The 16,165-nt window shown below is 36.9% G+C and overlaps 1 protein-coding gene across 5 annotated transcripts in view; it reads left to right on the top strand.

The window, feature by feature from the left end:
• The first annotated feature begins 1,412 nt into the window (after positions 1–1,412).
• Positions 1,413–16,165, top strand: part of gdap2 (ganglioside induced differentiation associated protein 2) — an 86,742-nt gene continuing 71,989 nt past the window's right edge. The window contains exons 1-5 of one of the 5 annotated variants that reach the window (XM_061840879.1): positions 1,413–1,500; positions 2,553–2,596; positions 2,761–2,964; positions 6,869–7,008; positions 7,108–7,261. In XM_061840879.1, the coding sequence (XP_061696863.1) occupies positions 2,774–2,964; positions 6,869–7,008; positions 7,108–7,261 (485 nt within the window). In that variant the 5' untranslated portion in view covers positions 1,413–1,500; positions 2,553–2,596; positions 2,761–2,773. Of the gene's footprint in view, positions 1,501–1,862; positions 2,136–2,552; positions 2,597–2,746; positions 2,965–6,868; positions 7,009–7,107; positions 7,262–16,165 lie in introns of those variants that run through there. The other 4 variants (XM_061840882.1, XM_061840880.1, XM_061840881.1 and 1 more) reach the window with 4 other exon arrangements.

Genomic DNA, 16,165 nt, shown 5'->3' with positions numbered 1-16,165 from the left:
CTCCCCTTTGCTGTTCTCGGTCTACACAAACGACTGCACCTCGAGGCATCCGACTGTCAAACTCCTGAAGTTCACAGATGACACCACAGACATCGGCCTCATCAAAGACGGTGATGAGTCTGTGTATCGGACAGGAAGTGACAATGATTAGTAAAGGAGAAGTTAGAAAGGCACTAAACAGGATGAAAAATGGAAAGGCAGTTGGTCCTGATGACAATTTATTCAACAGAATACTAGCGGGCGAGAAGATGCCTGAAGAATGGAGTTAAAGTGTGCTAGTTCTCATTTTTAAGAACAAAGGCGATGTTCAGAGCTGTCGGAACTATAAAAGAATAAAGTTGATGAGCCACACAATGATGTTATGGGAAAGAGTAGTGGAGGCTAGACTCAGGACAGAAGTAACTATCTGCAAGCAACAGTATGGTTTTATGCCTAGAAAGAGTACCACAGATGCATTATTTGCCTCGAGAATACTCGTTGAAAAGGACCGAGAAGGTCAGAAGGAGCTACATTGTGTCTTTGTGAATCTATGGATAGGCTGACAGATGAGGTCAAACTGTATTCCCATTAGGACTATGATGTTCACTGACGACATTGTGATCTGCAGAGAAATGAGGGAACAGGTGGAGGAATAGTTTGAAGGGTGGAGGCATGCAAAGGAATGGAGAAGAATGAAGATTAGCCAAAGTAAAACAGAATATATGTGTGTGAACGAGAGGGATGGGGGGGGGGGTGAATGGTGACGCAACCGGGAGAAGGGATAGTGAGGGTGGATAACTTCAAATACTTGGGATCAATCCAGAGTAATGGTGAGTGTGATAAAGACGTGAACAAACTGGCCTCAGCAGGTTAGAACAGTTGGTGGAAGGTGTCAGGTGCTTATGTGACAGAAGTCTTTGCTAGGATGAAGGGCAAAGTTTATAAAACAGTGAGGCCGGCCATGATGTACGGATTAGAGATGGTGGCACTGAAAAGACAACAGGAAGCAGGGATGGAGGTCGTAGAAATGAAGATGTGAGGTTCTCTCTCGGAGTAAGATGGTTGGATAGAATTAGAAATGAGCTCAATTGAAGGACAGCCAAAGTTTGATGTTTTGGAGACAAGGTACGAGAGCTCTCGAACTTCAGACTTCGAGAGTTTGGACATGTCCAGTGGCGAGAGGGTGACTATTGGTGGAAGTGTGAAGAGGATTGGGCTGCCAGGCAAAAGAGCGAGTGGAAGATACTAGGGCAGTTGTTGACTTGGTGAAAGATGGAGGAGATGGGTTTAGATAGAAAAAGATGACACGCTCTGGACCCCTAACGGGGAAAGCTGAAAGAAAAAGATTTTGAAGAGACACTGAAAGATAAGACATTCAAACTTTATGTTTTGCACTTTTTATGGACGGATGGAACTCTTATTCTATTGCTTTTGTCTGAGGTATAAAAAGCCATTTCCAACAGTACACTGCCGTGTCTGACTATCGCTTGTTCCAATGGAGCCTTGTCATTACAAAACGTGGTAAGTTTTGCACTTTTTTCAACTGCGTTCAGACAACCTTCGGAGACTTCCTCAAACACAACGGGTTATTCAGCTGAGACTAGTTATGAAGATGAGAACGCAAAAAAAGGGGAAAAAGCAGAAACGATACAACAGTGACTTTGTAAAATAAAGGAAAATTTGTCCAATGAGTTTATATAGGCGCAGGATGGTCGCTAACAACAACGACAGGAACAAAGTAAAACAAAGTAAATGCAATACACAATTGTACGAAATATGTTTCGGTTAAATTATAATTAAATACATTAAATATCCAATACGTTATTATAGACGAGAAGACACGAATGGTAGTTTGAAATTCTAAACCGGATGTACATGTACGTATTCCGACTGCTTTTAAATTGGATTGACGGGACTGCTAGCCTGACGGCTATTAGTGAAAAAGATCGTAATTTCACACTTCAAACTCTGTTTTTGAGCACTTGTAGAATTTTTAGGTAATACTGTAACGGCGGGGTTATTTTTATACGTGACGTGGACTCTGCCTTTAGCAACTACAACCGCTGAGGAACGTAATCGGAAACTTTAAATTGTTCACTGTTTTCTTGTGAATGACGTTTAAGGCACTCCTCGTTATGTGAAGAGGACATTCAAAGGTATGTCTCGAATTTGCTGTAGCAGGTGATGTGGTATCAAAAGCAGTGATGCCTGTGACACAACGGCAATGAATAATCGAGACATGGACCGGAAAAAAAAGAGCCGGAGCACAACAGCTATGTCATGATGTTGGTGGGAGGAAGTTCGTTGGTGCAGTAACGGTACAAAATAATGGCTAAGAGCCATTTAGATGTTGATGTAGACACTGGATATCGTTGCACGATGACATTTCATACATTTCTGAAGAGCCGTGTTCAAATCGGGCCTCGCCTGTTCAGAGTTTTCATTATCTTCGGTTTCCTCCCACATACCAAGAACATGCACGGTAGATTTATGACTCAAAATTGCCCTTATGTGTGAATGTCAATGCTTATGGTTATTTGTTTTCATGTGCCCTGCAATTGGCTCGTGACCAGTTCAGGATTCACCCCGCCTCTCTCCCAGAGTCATTTGAAATAAGGTACAGCACAGCCACGACCCTACCTGATAAGCAATATGGAAAATGGATGGATGCATTCTTAAATACACATGACGTTACTAAGCAATCATCTGCATTGTTGTTGGACTGAGTTTAAAAAAAAATCCAAGATTGCTTCTTCTTGCTAATCAGGAGTTTTTATGAAGGTGTAAATCTGGAATGCCCGAGGGGATGGATCCTCTGGGTGCGCGCTCCCAGTTTGTAGACATCCAGACACTTCCCACGTGGCAGCAGCTGAAAGAGGACGGCGAGTGCATTCCCAAGGATTTAAGCGACAGCCTGCTCAGCCAGCAGTCCTTTCCCTCACCATTCCCCTTCAGGCCAGACATCAACTGCAAAATCGTCCTCTTGTAAGTCTTTCTGATCAAAAATACAAACATAAAGTGAACAATTTTGCATGGTTTTTACATAGGTTTGTGAGGTCAACATCTAGCGAAACTGTCACAAACCATTTTCTGACAAACTTTATTACTATACTGAAAGATGATATTATCCATCCATCCATTTTTTGAGCCACGTATCCTCACACAGGTCGTGGGAAAGATGATACGAGTATTACTTAATTAGACTGACTTCAGTGCCACTAAATTATGCAATGGCTCAATCAATGGCTTTAATATGAGAGAACAAAGTCATGAAGGGTGGATGATACCTCAACGAGTGCATTGAAGCATTGAAGCAACACAAATTGTTGACAATGCATTGATACTGTGTTGGTCAGTCAATAGTGACCTCTGCTGTACAGCTAAAATCATTGCATGTAAACAAAAAAACCTTGCATGGTGTAAACCCCAAAATAGCCTGTAAAATAACATTTAAACTTGTTAATTGCTAGTTTTTCACTTAAAATGATTTCATTTCATTTGCTCCATTTGTCAACTGAGTTATTTATGAGAAGGGTTCCAAATTTGACAAGTTGGTCCAACACATGATTTGGTTGTACTTATTTTTGGGAGGTACAGCATGTCCATGTTGATGAATAGTTGTCTTTATTCGCATGCCATAGATTTTATGAAGTAAACATTTGAGTGACTCAAAGGATGTATTCGTAAAATATTTTCTTGTGAACCAGAAGTTTGTTTGCAACAATAAACATGCAAATCAGTTGGCTTTTGGCGACCATTGACCATTTTGAACTCAAAATAGGACATTTGCGTAAATTGTGTAGATCCAATGACTTTTTTTGGGCGGTAGGGAGGTGTTGGCATTGCTGTCATCATAGGCTTTGTCATATTCCTTGAATGCTGGCAGCTTGATCCAGTCAACACAGCTGCCATCCACACAGATGGAATTTTTGAATATTACTCGCCAGCAGACTGATATGCTGGCACATTGGTCTGTGCGCTCGAAACAGTTTTTGGATAAATCACAGGAGTTGACGAGACCAGAAAAAAAACATTTTCGTTGCTTCAGGCATATCAGTACTTTTACTGCATGACAATGATCCAAATGTCACTGGTTGCATTTATCAACGTCTACGTATAAGCAACATTTTTGCTCATCAGATCAGGCAGTATCTTATTTGTTGCACTGTTTTTTTGTCATTTTTTGTATTGAGGTGCTGTGGGTCATGGCCGTGTTTGCAGTCCTCGCGGAACTGCAAAGCACACGTAACATCCACAACCAGATCTGATCCGCTAGTACAGGGGTTTCAAACGCAATTTATCTTGGGGCAGCTGGAGGCAAAGTCTAGCTGAAGTTGGGCTGCAGCCTCAGCGCACCTGCATATGCGCACAATTTAAATTTGAAGGCCGAGCTGGCCTTGTGGATCGCTGCCGGCCTTGTTAACACGGCTTCGGCCGGGGTGGCTTGTTGTGGCGTGGGGCCGGGGTGGCTCATCTCCGCCACGGAAGTGGATCGGACGGTGAGGGTGTTTGACCGTGGCGTCGTCGTTGCTCGCAGGTGGTGTTGCTTTTATCGCCGCCGCGCGGATGTGGATTGCCCGCGGCGGTGTCGTCGTCGCTCGCGGGCTGCGTTATTACGCACGTTGATCGACGGGGAGGCGGTTTGGCCGTGATCCCCATATCATCTAAATATGACTCGAAACGATAGGATAGTATTGCCCCAGTCACTTCACTCTGTTGTGAGATGTTCTCTGTGTCAGAAGGGGCGTGTTTGTCTCCCATAGTAGGTGGAACAGGGTGTTTTCAATGGCGAATGTCCCAGTGTGATGTCACGGACAGAAGATGCAGCCAATATAGCCACTTGACTGTCGAATGAGACTTCCGCAACTTTGCGCATGGATGACGCGCTCTCTGCTCATATTTATTTTTTTTTGTAAATAATGTTAAATGTATTTTTCATTATAATATCTATTTTACAATGTTTATAGGGATGACACTTGGGCTTTAAACTAAATTGGAGCTGTTTGGCGTCACATATGGAGAAAAAAGGGGGAAGCTTGAAGATCTGAGAACACCATACCAACTCTGAAGCATGGCGGTGGCAGCATCAGATTGTGGGGCTGTTTTGCTGCAGCAGGAATTAAAGCTCTTCACAAAATAGACAGCAACATGGGCGCAAATGTGTCTCCAAATGGACAATGACCCTTAGCCTACTGCCAAAATGCTTAAAAAGTGGCTTGAGGATAAGAAAGTCAATGTCTCAGACTGGCAATCACAAAGCCCTGATCTGAATCCTATCAAAAATCTGTGGGTAGATCTGAAAATATGCTTTTGGGCAATGCCATTGACAAACCTGACTCACTTACACCATTTTTGTCAGGAGGAATCGGCCAGAATTCCAGAAGAGTACTATCAGAAGTTTGTGGAAGATTACCCAAAACATTTGACCCAAGTCATGCAGTTGTTTTTTTACTTTCTTTCTGTGCAATAGTCTAAAATGTGATTGTTCGTGTGATCGTCTGTCCGTTTATCCATCCTTGTGGACAAGTGGTTAGGGTGCTTAATTTTAATTCATGTAAAGCACTCTGGGTTTCCTTATATGTATGAAAAATGCTTTTTAAATACTGTATTTTCCTGACTATAGATACTTAAAGTACAACCAAACTCACTGTTTTCATTAGTAAAATCAAACTGTTACTGATCCTTTTCAAACTAGCGTGCATGCATGTATGCTACTGTATGTTTTTAAGATAGTGTCTCTATATATCTATATTGTATAGCAATATTGTAAAGTACGTCAATAAAGTACAACCAAACTCATTGGTGAATATTTGAATAACGTAAAACCGAAGTCAGTGTTGCTCCCGGTGCCTTTTTAAATAGCGTGCATGCATGCTACCATATGTTTTAAAGGGACACTGACACGTAAAACATCATTTTAAGTATGTTGTTAATAAAAAAAAAAAATATAAATAAATCTGCCGGAATGGACCTATACGTTTGTTCACAGCACGTCAGAATGTTGCCATATTTGGATATTTGCATCTCCCCCCCATGAAAATTCTCTTGAGGCATTTGTGTCGGCGAAGAACCAGGAAGTACCATTTTTGCGAACGCCCACACTGGCGGGTTTGTGTGTTTATACCCGTTTTACTGGTGAGAAATTAGCTGGGGTTTTTTTTTCTGCATGTTAGCCAAAATACTGGCTCGTATTGCTGGATTTTGCTCGAACACGCGGGAGGATGGATTCACTCTTCACACGTTTCCAAAAGACCCGGTTCATTGTGAAAAATGGATTGCACAGGTGTAAAGGACAAGAGGTTTGTGTGTTCCAAATGACAGGTAGGTGTGTATAGAGCTATCAAAAAAAAAAAATAATAGTTCGAGTGGACTAATTTGTCTCACAGTTTGTAGCATATGTTACGTGTGAATTTAGAATAAATCCCCTTGGTCAAACCAGTAAAATATAACAAAGGAACCAAGTATTCCCTTCAGACTTTTCAGGTCATATTCAAAATGGGAAAATTGCCATCTGCAGTGTGTGTCCACATCACTTTTTGTTTAGCTATTTTGATTTCACACTAGAAACCAATGTATAAGGTACTTGTTGGACTACCAAAAACTGCTTTCAACACAACTTGGCGAGAATGGAGAGTTAAACTTTTCCCCACTGTCCTGCAATTGTTGAAGTCGCACAAGCAGATTTGGCAGCGTCTGGCCTCTGTTACAGCTACCGCAGAAGGGTCAAATTTGCTTTGTTCCCATTTCAATAATTCCAGTGCCGCTTCAAGAGGTCATACAACAAAATGGAAAATTACAGCTCTTGCATGCATTGACCTGACTATATTCCAGCGAGGATTCTACCTTTTGAAGCCCAAATAAAAAGCTTGGCTGTTCTACTTGTCCACAGCAATGGCGACGTGGCCCTACTTAACTGCACCGCAGTCACCAACACCAGTAACGAACTACTCAATGATAAGAACCCTGTTTCGGACCGCATCCATCAGCTGGCAGGTCCGGAGCTGAAATATGAGCTACTCAAACTTAATGGTGCCTATCAAGTTTTTATTAAAATTTTCTAAAAATGTTGGGATAGTTTTATGTAAGTGCTGTCTTTGTGTATGCGTATATCTATTCTTTCCTGCACAGGATGTCGCACAGGAGAGGCGAAGCATACTAAAGGCTTCAATCTGGCAGCAAGGTTCATCATCCACACAGTGGGACCAAAGTACAAAGCCAAATACAGAACAGCGGCAGAGAGCTCATTGTACAGCTGTTACAGGAATATCCTTCAGCTATCCACGTAAGATCCGCAACTTCATTTATTCCATTCTTCTGTCTCACTGACAATTTTAAATTCTAAGATGTAACTGTTGGATGAAAAGGATGCATTGTAGCAAAACCTTCAAAACTGAGTTCGATTCAAATGTTCCAGAATGAGTCAAACAAAACTTGGTGTTTAAACCATCATCAGGCATTGACAAATCTTGTCTATCTTTCTTTAAATATTTAATGAACATCTAAAGCATGTGTGGGGAAATGTATGGTATATAGGCCACATCCAATCCGCTTCATTCTTTAATTGGGTGCAGTGAGCATTTTCTTAAAATCTGTTACAGTAGATAAAATGTTCATGTGGTGTTTTTTAAAAAAAAAAAAAAAAAACAATTAGTCCCAGGCTTCGAAAAATAAGTCCCTGGAATTTACATAACGGAATACAGATTAAATCATTATTAATGTCAAGAATTAAATGATCAATATCGTTGACAATGAATAATTTTATTCTATAGAGAAACAATTTTACATGTTTAACAGCTACATTTTAAAAAGATTACTACAAATGATCTGGCTCATCTCTTTTTTTTTTTTATTAAATATTAAATGTGGCTTTGGTTAAAAGTCACTAATGGTGAAATTCCACACTTGCCTGACTTATTCCATAGTTGTGGAATTAAATTAAAAAATATCTGCATCAAAGAGTTTGTCACACTTAAATGTTTCCCATCATCCCAAAAATTTTAAATTAGTCCAAGATCACACAAGTAAACACAAAATGACGTTTTAAAATGTTTTTTATTGTTAAGGGATAATTTCAAACCTACATGGCCCTGTATGGAAAGTTTTTATTTATTTATTTTTTTTTCTTGGCCCTAAATCTTTGCAGAATTTTATATAATATATAATAATTAAGCCACAATGGAGGGTTTTCAAGCATGCACCATCTTTTTTTAAAAGTCATGCCAAAGCATCTCAATAAATTTCTGTTGTTTGACAAGGCCACTCCAAAATCTTTTTTTTTTCCCCAGCCATTCAGATGTGGACGAGCCGCTTTCTTTTGGGTCATTGTCCTGTTCATTTCAGCGTGATGTCACAAACAGATGGGTGGACATTTTTCAGGATTTTTTGGTAGACAGCAGAATTCATGGTTCAATTTATCACAGCAAATTTTCAAGGTCTTGGTGCAAGAAAACAGCCCCATACCATAATACTTCTACCACTATATTTTACTAATTTAAACCAGATGTAATCTAAAACATACCTTCTAAAATGTTTAACTTTTGTCAGACCACAAAGTATTTTCCCAAAATTCTTTGGGATCATGAAGATGTTTTCGGGCAAAATTGAGACATTGTTCAGTGTTCTTTCTGGCCAGCACTGATTTTCGTCTTGGAACTTAGCCATGCAGGCCATTTTTGCCCAGACTTTCTGATGGCGGAATCATGTACCTGCAATTCTTTGAATGTTGTTGTTGTTGCTTTTATAAACCTGCCAGGTTCACCAATCAGACATTCATTAAACAGGACAAAAAAGGAAGCAAAGACACCAGTTCAAGTCTCGTGAGGAGAGCGGAGAGGAACTGTCTTACAATTCACCACTGCACTCCGTTTATCCTCTCCTCAGCACCTTTATTTATTTAGTTTTAAGACGCCCCTTATTTACATGGATCTTACAAAAAGGAGACGGCAAGCATAACAGTTGGAAACAAGGTGTACACGTTCACTGTTCATGTGCGTGTGCATGTGTGGAAGATTGCTGAATACATGTGTGGTCATCATTTCTTTAACAGGCAGCAGTTCTAACAGTTCTGATGATTAGACGTTTTTGTTCTTGCCATCTTCTGCTAGGATGCTGCCATGTTGTCTAGAGCAGAGCGAAGCATTTCTTTATTGGAAGCAGATGTATGATAATTATGATCACAATCATTCCTACAAAACCCTTGGATGATTTGTCACTGCGCTCTTGGGGTGATTTTGGTCTGCTTGTCACTCCTGGGAAGATTCACCACTGTATGTTTTTGACATTTATGGACAAGGGCTCTCACTGTTCGCTGGATTACCAAAGCTTTAGAAATGGCTTTAGAACCTTTCCCTGACTGCTAAATTTGAGTTTCTTTCTTTCTCATTTTTTCCTTGGATTTCTTCAGATATCGGGATGATATCAACCTTTTGAAGATTTTTTTAAATTGTGATTTCTTGATTCAAAACAGGTGTGGTGGTTTCAGGTTTGGGTGTGGCAAGAGAAATTGAACTCTAGTATTATAAACCATAGTAGTGATCGGAAGGATAACAGGCTAATGTAGGTTTGGATTTTTTTTGTCTTGATAATTATCAAATTGATTTTTTTAAATATTGCATTTTGTGTTTGCTTGTGTTTGACAAATATTTTAAACATTTTAGTGTGTGTATATTCTGAGCTGCTGATCCTCACAAGAGTCACGGGAGTGCTGGATATATATACATACAGATCATTTTCAATCTTGAGATTGTGAGTCCCGGTATGGATTTCATGGAAACAATGAGTCCCTGCAATTTTCATAACCAAATGGAATAGAGTACTAATACAATAATCCTCTGCTGTATCACAGTTTATATATATTTGGGCCTCTCACGTTAGCACTTTTTTTTTTTTTTTAAATATACAGTGGTACCTTGATATGAGTTACATTCCAGGACTACTATCTTACCTCAAGTTGCTCTTATGTCAAAGTGCAGTTACTTACATTTGAAAAATGTCCGGTTGTGGTCAGTCATGCCCGCAGATATAAAGTTACGGGTGTGGTCCACCAGTCATGCTCTCAGATATAAAGTTGCGGCTGTGATTAGGTATGGAATCTCAAGACCTTAAAATAACTTACTGAGTTGTTATAACCAAGTATGTAGTTGTTACCTAATACCATAATCATAATTTATTGACACTGCACTGAGACAGACATTTTTAAAGAGGGCAGTGGACTTCTTCTTCCTTTCCTTTTGGCTTGTCCCATTAGGGGTCGTCACAGCGTGTCATCATTTTCCATCTTAACCTAGCTCACGGATCTTCCTCTCTAACCCCAACTGCCCTTATATCTTCCCTCACAACACCCATCAACCTTCTTTTTGGTCTTCCTCTTGCTCTTTTGCCTGGCAGCTCCATCCTCAGCAGCCTTCTACCAATATACTTACTCTCTTGCCTGAACATGTCCAACCCGTCGAAGTCTGCTCCCTCGATCCTTGCCTCCAAAACATTCAACTTTGGCTGTCCCTCTAATTAGCTCATTTCTAAACCCAGTCATCCTCTCACTCCAAGCGAGAACCTCAACATCTTCATTTCTGTCACCTCTAGTTCTGCTTCCTGTTGTTTCCTTAGTGCCACCATCTCTAATCTGTCCATTGTGGCCAGCCTCACCACTATTTTATAAACTTTGCCCTGCAAAGACTCTTCTGTCACGTAACACACCAGACACCTTCCACCAGCTGTTGGACCCTTTTCTTCACTTCCTTACCAGATTCACCATTGTTCTGGATTGTTGAACCTAAATATTTGAAGTAGTCTACCTTTGCTATCTGTTCTCCCTGGAGATTCATCCTTCCTCCTCCACCCCTCTTATTCTCATATTCTGTTTTACTTTGGCTAATCTTCATTCCTCTCCTTTCCAGTGCATGTCTCCATCTTTCTAATTGTTCATCCATCAGCTCCCTGCTTTCACTCTATACAACAATATCATCTGTGAACATCATGGTCCAAGGGGATTCCAGTCTAACCTCATCTGTCAGCCTATCCATTACCACTGCAAACAGGAAGGGGCTCAGAGCTGATCCATGATGCTGGCCCACCTCCACCTTAAATTATTATCCCACCAACGGCAAACCTCACAATTGTTCTGCTGCCATCATGCATGTCCTGTACTATTCTAACAAAGTTCTCCGCCACACCAGACTGACGCATGCAGTACCACAGTTCCTCTCTGGGTACTCTGTCATAGGCTTTCTCTAGATCCACAAAGACATAATGTAGCTCCTTCTGACCTTCTCTGTACTTTTCTATGAGCATCTTCAATGCAAATAATGCATCTGTGGTACTCTTTCTAGGCGTGAAACCATATTGTTTGCAGATACATACTTCTGTCCTGAGTCTAGCCCCCACGACTCTTTCCCATAACTTAGTATGGCTCATCAACTTTATTCTTCTATAATTCCCACAGCTCTGAACATCACCTTTGTTCTTAAAAATGTGAACGAGCACACTTTTCCTCCATTGTTCAGGCATCTTTTCGCCTGCTAGTATTCTACTGAATAAGTTGGTCAAAAACTCCACAGCCAGCTCTCCAAATTGCTTCCATACCTCCACCGGGATGTCATCAGGACCAACTGCTTTTCCATTTTTCTTTCTTTGTATTACCTTTCGAACCCCCCCCCCCTAATTATCATTGCCACTTCCTGCTCCTTCACACTTGCCTCTTCTACTCTTCCTTCTCTCTCATTTTCTTCATTTCTCAACTTCTCAAAATATTCTTTCCAACTATTTAATACACGACTGGCAACAGTCAACACATTTCCATCTCTATCATTAATCACCCTTACCTGCTGGACATCCTTCCCATCTCTATCCCTCTGTCTGTCCAACCTGTAGATCCTTTTCTCCTTCTTTTGTGTCCAACCTGGTGTACATGTCATCATATGTCTCTTGTTTAGCCTTTGCCACCTCTCTTTGCCCGACGTTGCATCTCAATGTACTCCTTTCGCCTCTCCTCAGTCCTCTGTGTCCCATTTCTTCGCTAATCTATTTCCTGTATTTTGGAGTTCCACCACCAAGTCTCCTTCTTCGCTCTCCTACCAGGAGACACACCAAGTACTCTCCTGCCTGTGTCTCTGATCACCTTCGCTGTAGTAGTCCAGTCTTCCGGGAGCTTCTCCTGTCCATCGAGAGCCTATCTCACCTCTTTCGAAAAGGAAACAAATATCACCTGCTGTTAACATTTGTCCTGTAACCACTCTCTGCACTGCTTGAAGCCAATTGACACCACCAGATCGCATAGGTTCGCTTTGTCTTCATGTTCAGTGGTGATTCTCTCAAGTTGATCTCTATTTTGTGGAACCTCTTGATGTCTATTTAATTCCGACTTGTACATTCCTAGCTTATTCAAACGTGTGAATGGGTCTGCTCTCAAATCTACAACTTTGTCTCTCGTCCAGTTTCACCACTTTTCCTTCTATTATTCATATACCTCGACATTCATTAAAGCAACAGCACTTCTTTATTTATTTTTACTTTTACCATTATTATCAAGAGACAAAAGGAGAGAGGTGAGATGTATGTATATATATATAATATGTATGTATATATGTATGTATGTATATATGTATGTATGTATATATGTATGTATATATATTGTATGTATGTGTATATATATATATGTATGTATATATATATGTATGTATATATATATATGTATGTATGTATATAGCTATAGGTATGTATGTATCTATATATGGTATGTATGTATATATATATATAGGTTATGTATTTGTATATATCTATATAGGTATGTATGAATATATATATATAGGTTATGTATGTATATATATATAGAGGGTATGTATGTATATATATTATATAGGTATGTATGTATTATAGTATATAGGTATGATGTATATATATATATAGGTATGTATGTATATATATATATAGGTATGTATGTATATCTATAAGAGGTATGTATGTATATATATATATAGGTATGTATGTATATATATTAGGTATGTATGTTAGATTATAATATAGGTATGTTATGTTATAACTAAAATTTTTTGTATATAGGTATGTATGTATGTAATGTTATGTTATGGATTGTATATTTCTGTATTGTAATGTATGTATGTATGTATATGTATGTATGTATGTATTGTATGTATGTTATATTGTATGTTGTATATGGATGTATGTTCATGTATGTTGATAGATATGTATGTAGTATGTATGTATATGTATGATGTATGTATGGATAGTGTATAGAGGGAGAGGTTGGGAGAGATATAGATGTAGATGTATGTATGTATATATATATATGTATGTAGGGTATATATATGTATGTAGGTATATATATGTATGTAGTATGTTATAGATATGGAATGTATATATATTTATATGTATGTATGTTATGTATATATATGTATGTATAATATATATATGTATGTATACATATGTATGTATATATGTATGTATATATATGTATGTATATATATGTATGTATATATATATAGTATGTATATATTGTATGTATGTATATATATGTATGTATGTATGTTTAGGTATATTTGTATTATTATGTATATGGAGTATGAGTATATATATGTATGTATGTATGTATATGGTATGTATTTGGGATGTATGTATTGTATTATGTAGTATGTATGTATGTATGTATGTAATGTATGTATGTATATATGTAGGTATGTTATGCTATATGATATGTATATATATATATGTATGTAATATATATCTGTATTGATATTATATATAGGTATGTATATAATATATGTATGTTATATATATATGTATGTATATATATATATGATGTATATATAGATGTATGTATAATATGTATGTATGTAATATATGTATGTTATGTATATAAAATATGTATGTAAAATATATAGGTAGATGTATATGATTGTATGTATATATATATATGTATGTATATATATATGTAGTATATATATATATGTATGTATATATATATGTATGTATATAATATTATATTATGTATGTATATAATATGTATTGTATATATATTATGATTGTGTTATAATATAATCGTATGTGATATATATATATGTATTGTATATTATATATATGTATGTATATCTATATATATGTAGTATGTATGATAAGGTAGATGTATGTATATGTATGTATGTTAATATGTATGTATGTATATATATGTATGTATGTATGGAGTATGTATATATAGGTATTGATATTATATATGTAGGGAGGGAAGGGAGGGATGGGATAGAGAGGGAGAGAGAGGGAGGGAGAGAGAGGGAGAGGGAGGGAGAGAGAGGGAGAGGGAGGGAGAGAGAGGGAGAGGAGGGAGAGAGAGGGAATGTAGTGGAGGCGAGAGAGAGGTATGGAAGAAGAGAGAGAAGGGGATGGGAGAGAGATAGAGAGGTAGGTATGGATAGGAGAGAGGGAGGGGAGGGGAGAGATTAGAGAGGGAGGAGGGAGAGTGATAGTTAGGGGATGTAGGGAGAGGAGCTAGAGATGGGAGGGATGTATATATATATTATATGTGTAGGGCGGGTGTATAGAGATCAGATGATGGTATGTATGAGATTATATATATATGGTGTATGGACTATATATATATATGTATGTTGTCATTATATATATATGTCTGTATGTGTTATATATATATATAGTATGTATGTATATATATAGATGTATGTTGTATATTATTATATGTATGTATGTATGTAATGTATGTATGTAGGTATATATATGTGTATGTATGTAAGTATATGTTTATAATGTATGTAGATATGTATATATGTATGTATGTATATATATGGATGTATGTATATATCTATATGTATGTATGTATATATATATCTGTAGATGTATGTTAGATATATATAGGTATGTATGTATGTATTATATCTATGTATGTATGTCTGTATGTATAGTAGGTATGTATGTATGTATATGTATGTATGTATGTATATTATGTAGTATGTATGTATATATATGTAGGTATGTATGTATATATATGTATGTATGTATGTATAGATAGGTATGTATGTATGTATATCTATGTATGTATGTATGTATATATTGTATGTATGTATGTATTATATAGTATGTAGTTGTTATATATATGTATGTTGTATGTATGTATATAATGTATGTGGTTATGTATATATATGTAGGTATGATGTATATATATATATGTATGTATATATATATATGTGTATATCATATATGTATGTATATATATATATGTATGTATGTTATATATGTAGGTATGTATGTATATATGTAGTATGTATATATGTATGTATGGTATATATATATTATGTATGGTATGTATATATATATGTAGTATGTTATATATGTATGTATGCTATGTATGTATGTATGTATGTATATGTATGTATGTATCTGTAGATATTATGTATGTAGTATATATGTAGGTATTATATATGTATGTATGTTATATATGTTTGTATGATGTGCTGTAGTATATGTATGTATGGTATGTATATGTAGTATGTATATGTATGTAGGTATATGTAATGTATGTAGTATTGTATGTAGTAATAGTATATGTATGTATGTATATGTATGTATATGTATATGTATTGTATGTATGTAATGTATGTTGTATGTATGTATGTAATGTATGTAATGTTGTTTAGTATGTATGTCTATATGTATGTATGTATAATGTAATGTAGGTATTGTATGTATATATGTATGTATGTATATATGAGTATGTATAAGGATGTATGTTATGTATATAATGTATGTATGTGTGTATATATATGTATGTGTGATGTAATATGTATGTGTGTCTGTATATGGATGTGTGTAGTATATGTATGTGTTGTATGTATATGTAGTGGGGGGAGTTCTTCTTTTCTTTTTGTTGTATATGTATGTGTGTATGTTATGTATGTGGGTATGATATAGGTATGTGTGTATCTATGTATTGTAAGTATGTAGCTATGTATGTATATGTATGTATGTTATGTATGGTATGTATGTATGTAGTATTTTGTATGTATGTATGTATATGTATGTATATATATGTGTATATCTATGTGTTATATATGATGTATAATATATATATGTATATATGTCGTATATATATTGTATATTATTATGTAGTTATATATGTATGTATATATATGTATATTATATATGTATTGGATGTATATTATGTAGG

The sequence above is a fragment of the Syngnathoides biaculeatus genome, chromosome 14 (assembly GCF_019802595.1).
Source record: "Syngnathoides biaculeatus isolate LvHL_M chromosome 14, ASM1980259v1, whole genome shotgun sequence".
Taxonomy (NCBI): Eukaryota; Metazoa; Chordata; class Actinopteri; order Syngnathiformes; family Syngnathidae; genus Syngnathoides; species Syngnathoides biaculeatus.
Note: the sequence above shows the minus strand (reverse complement) of the source record. Positions and strands in the feature narration are given on the sequence as shown.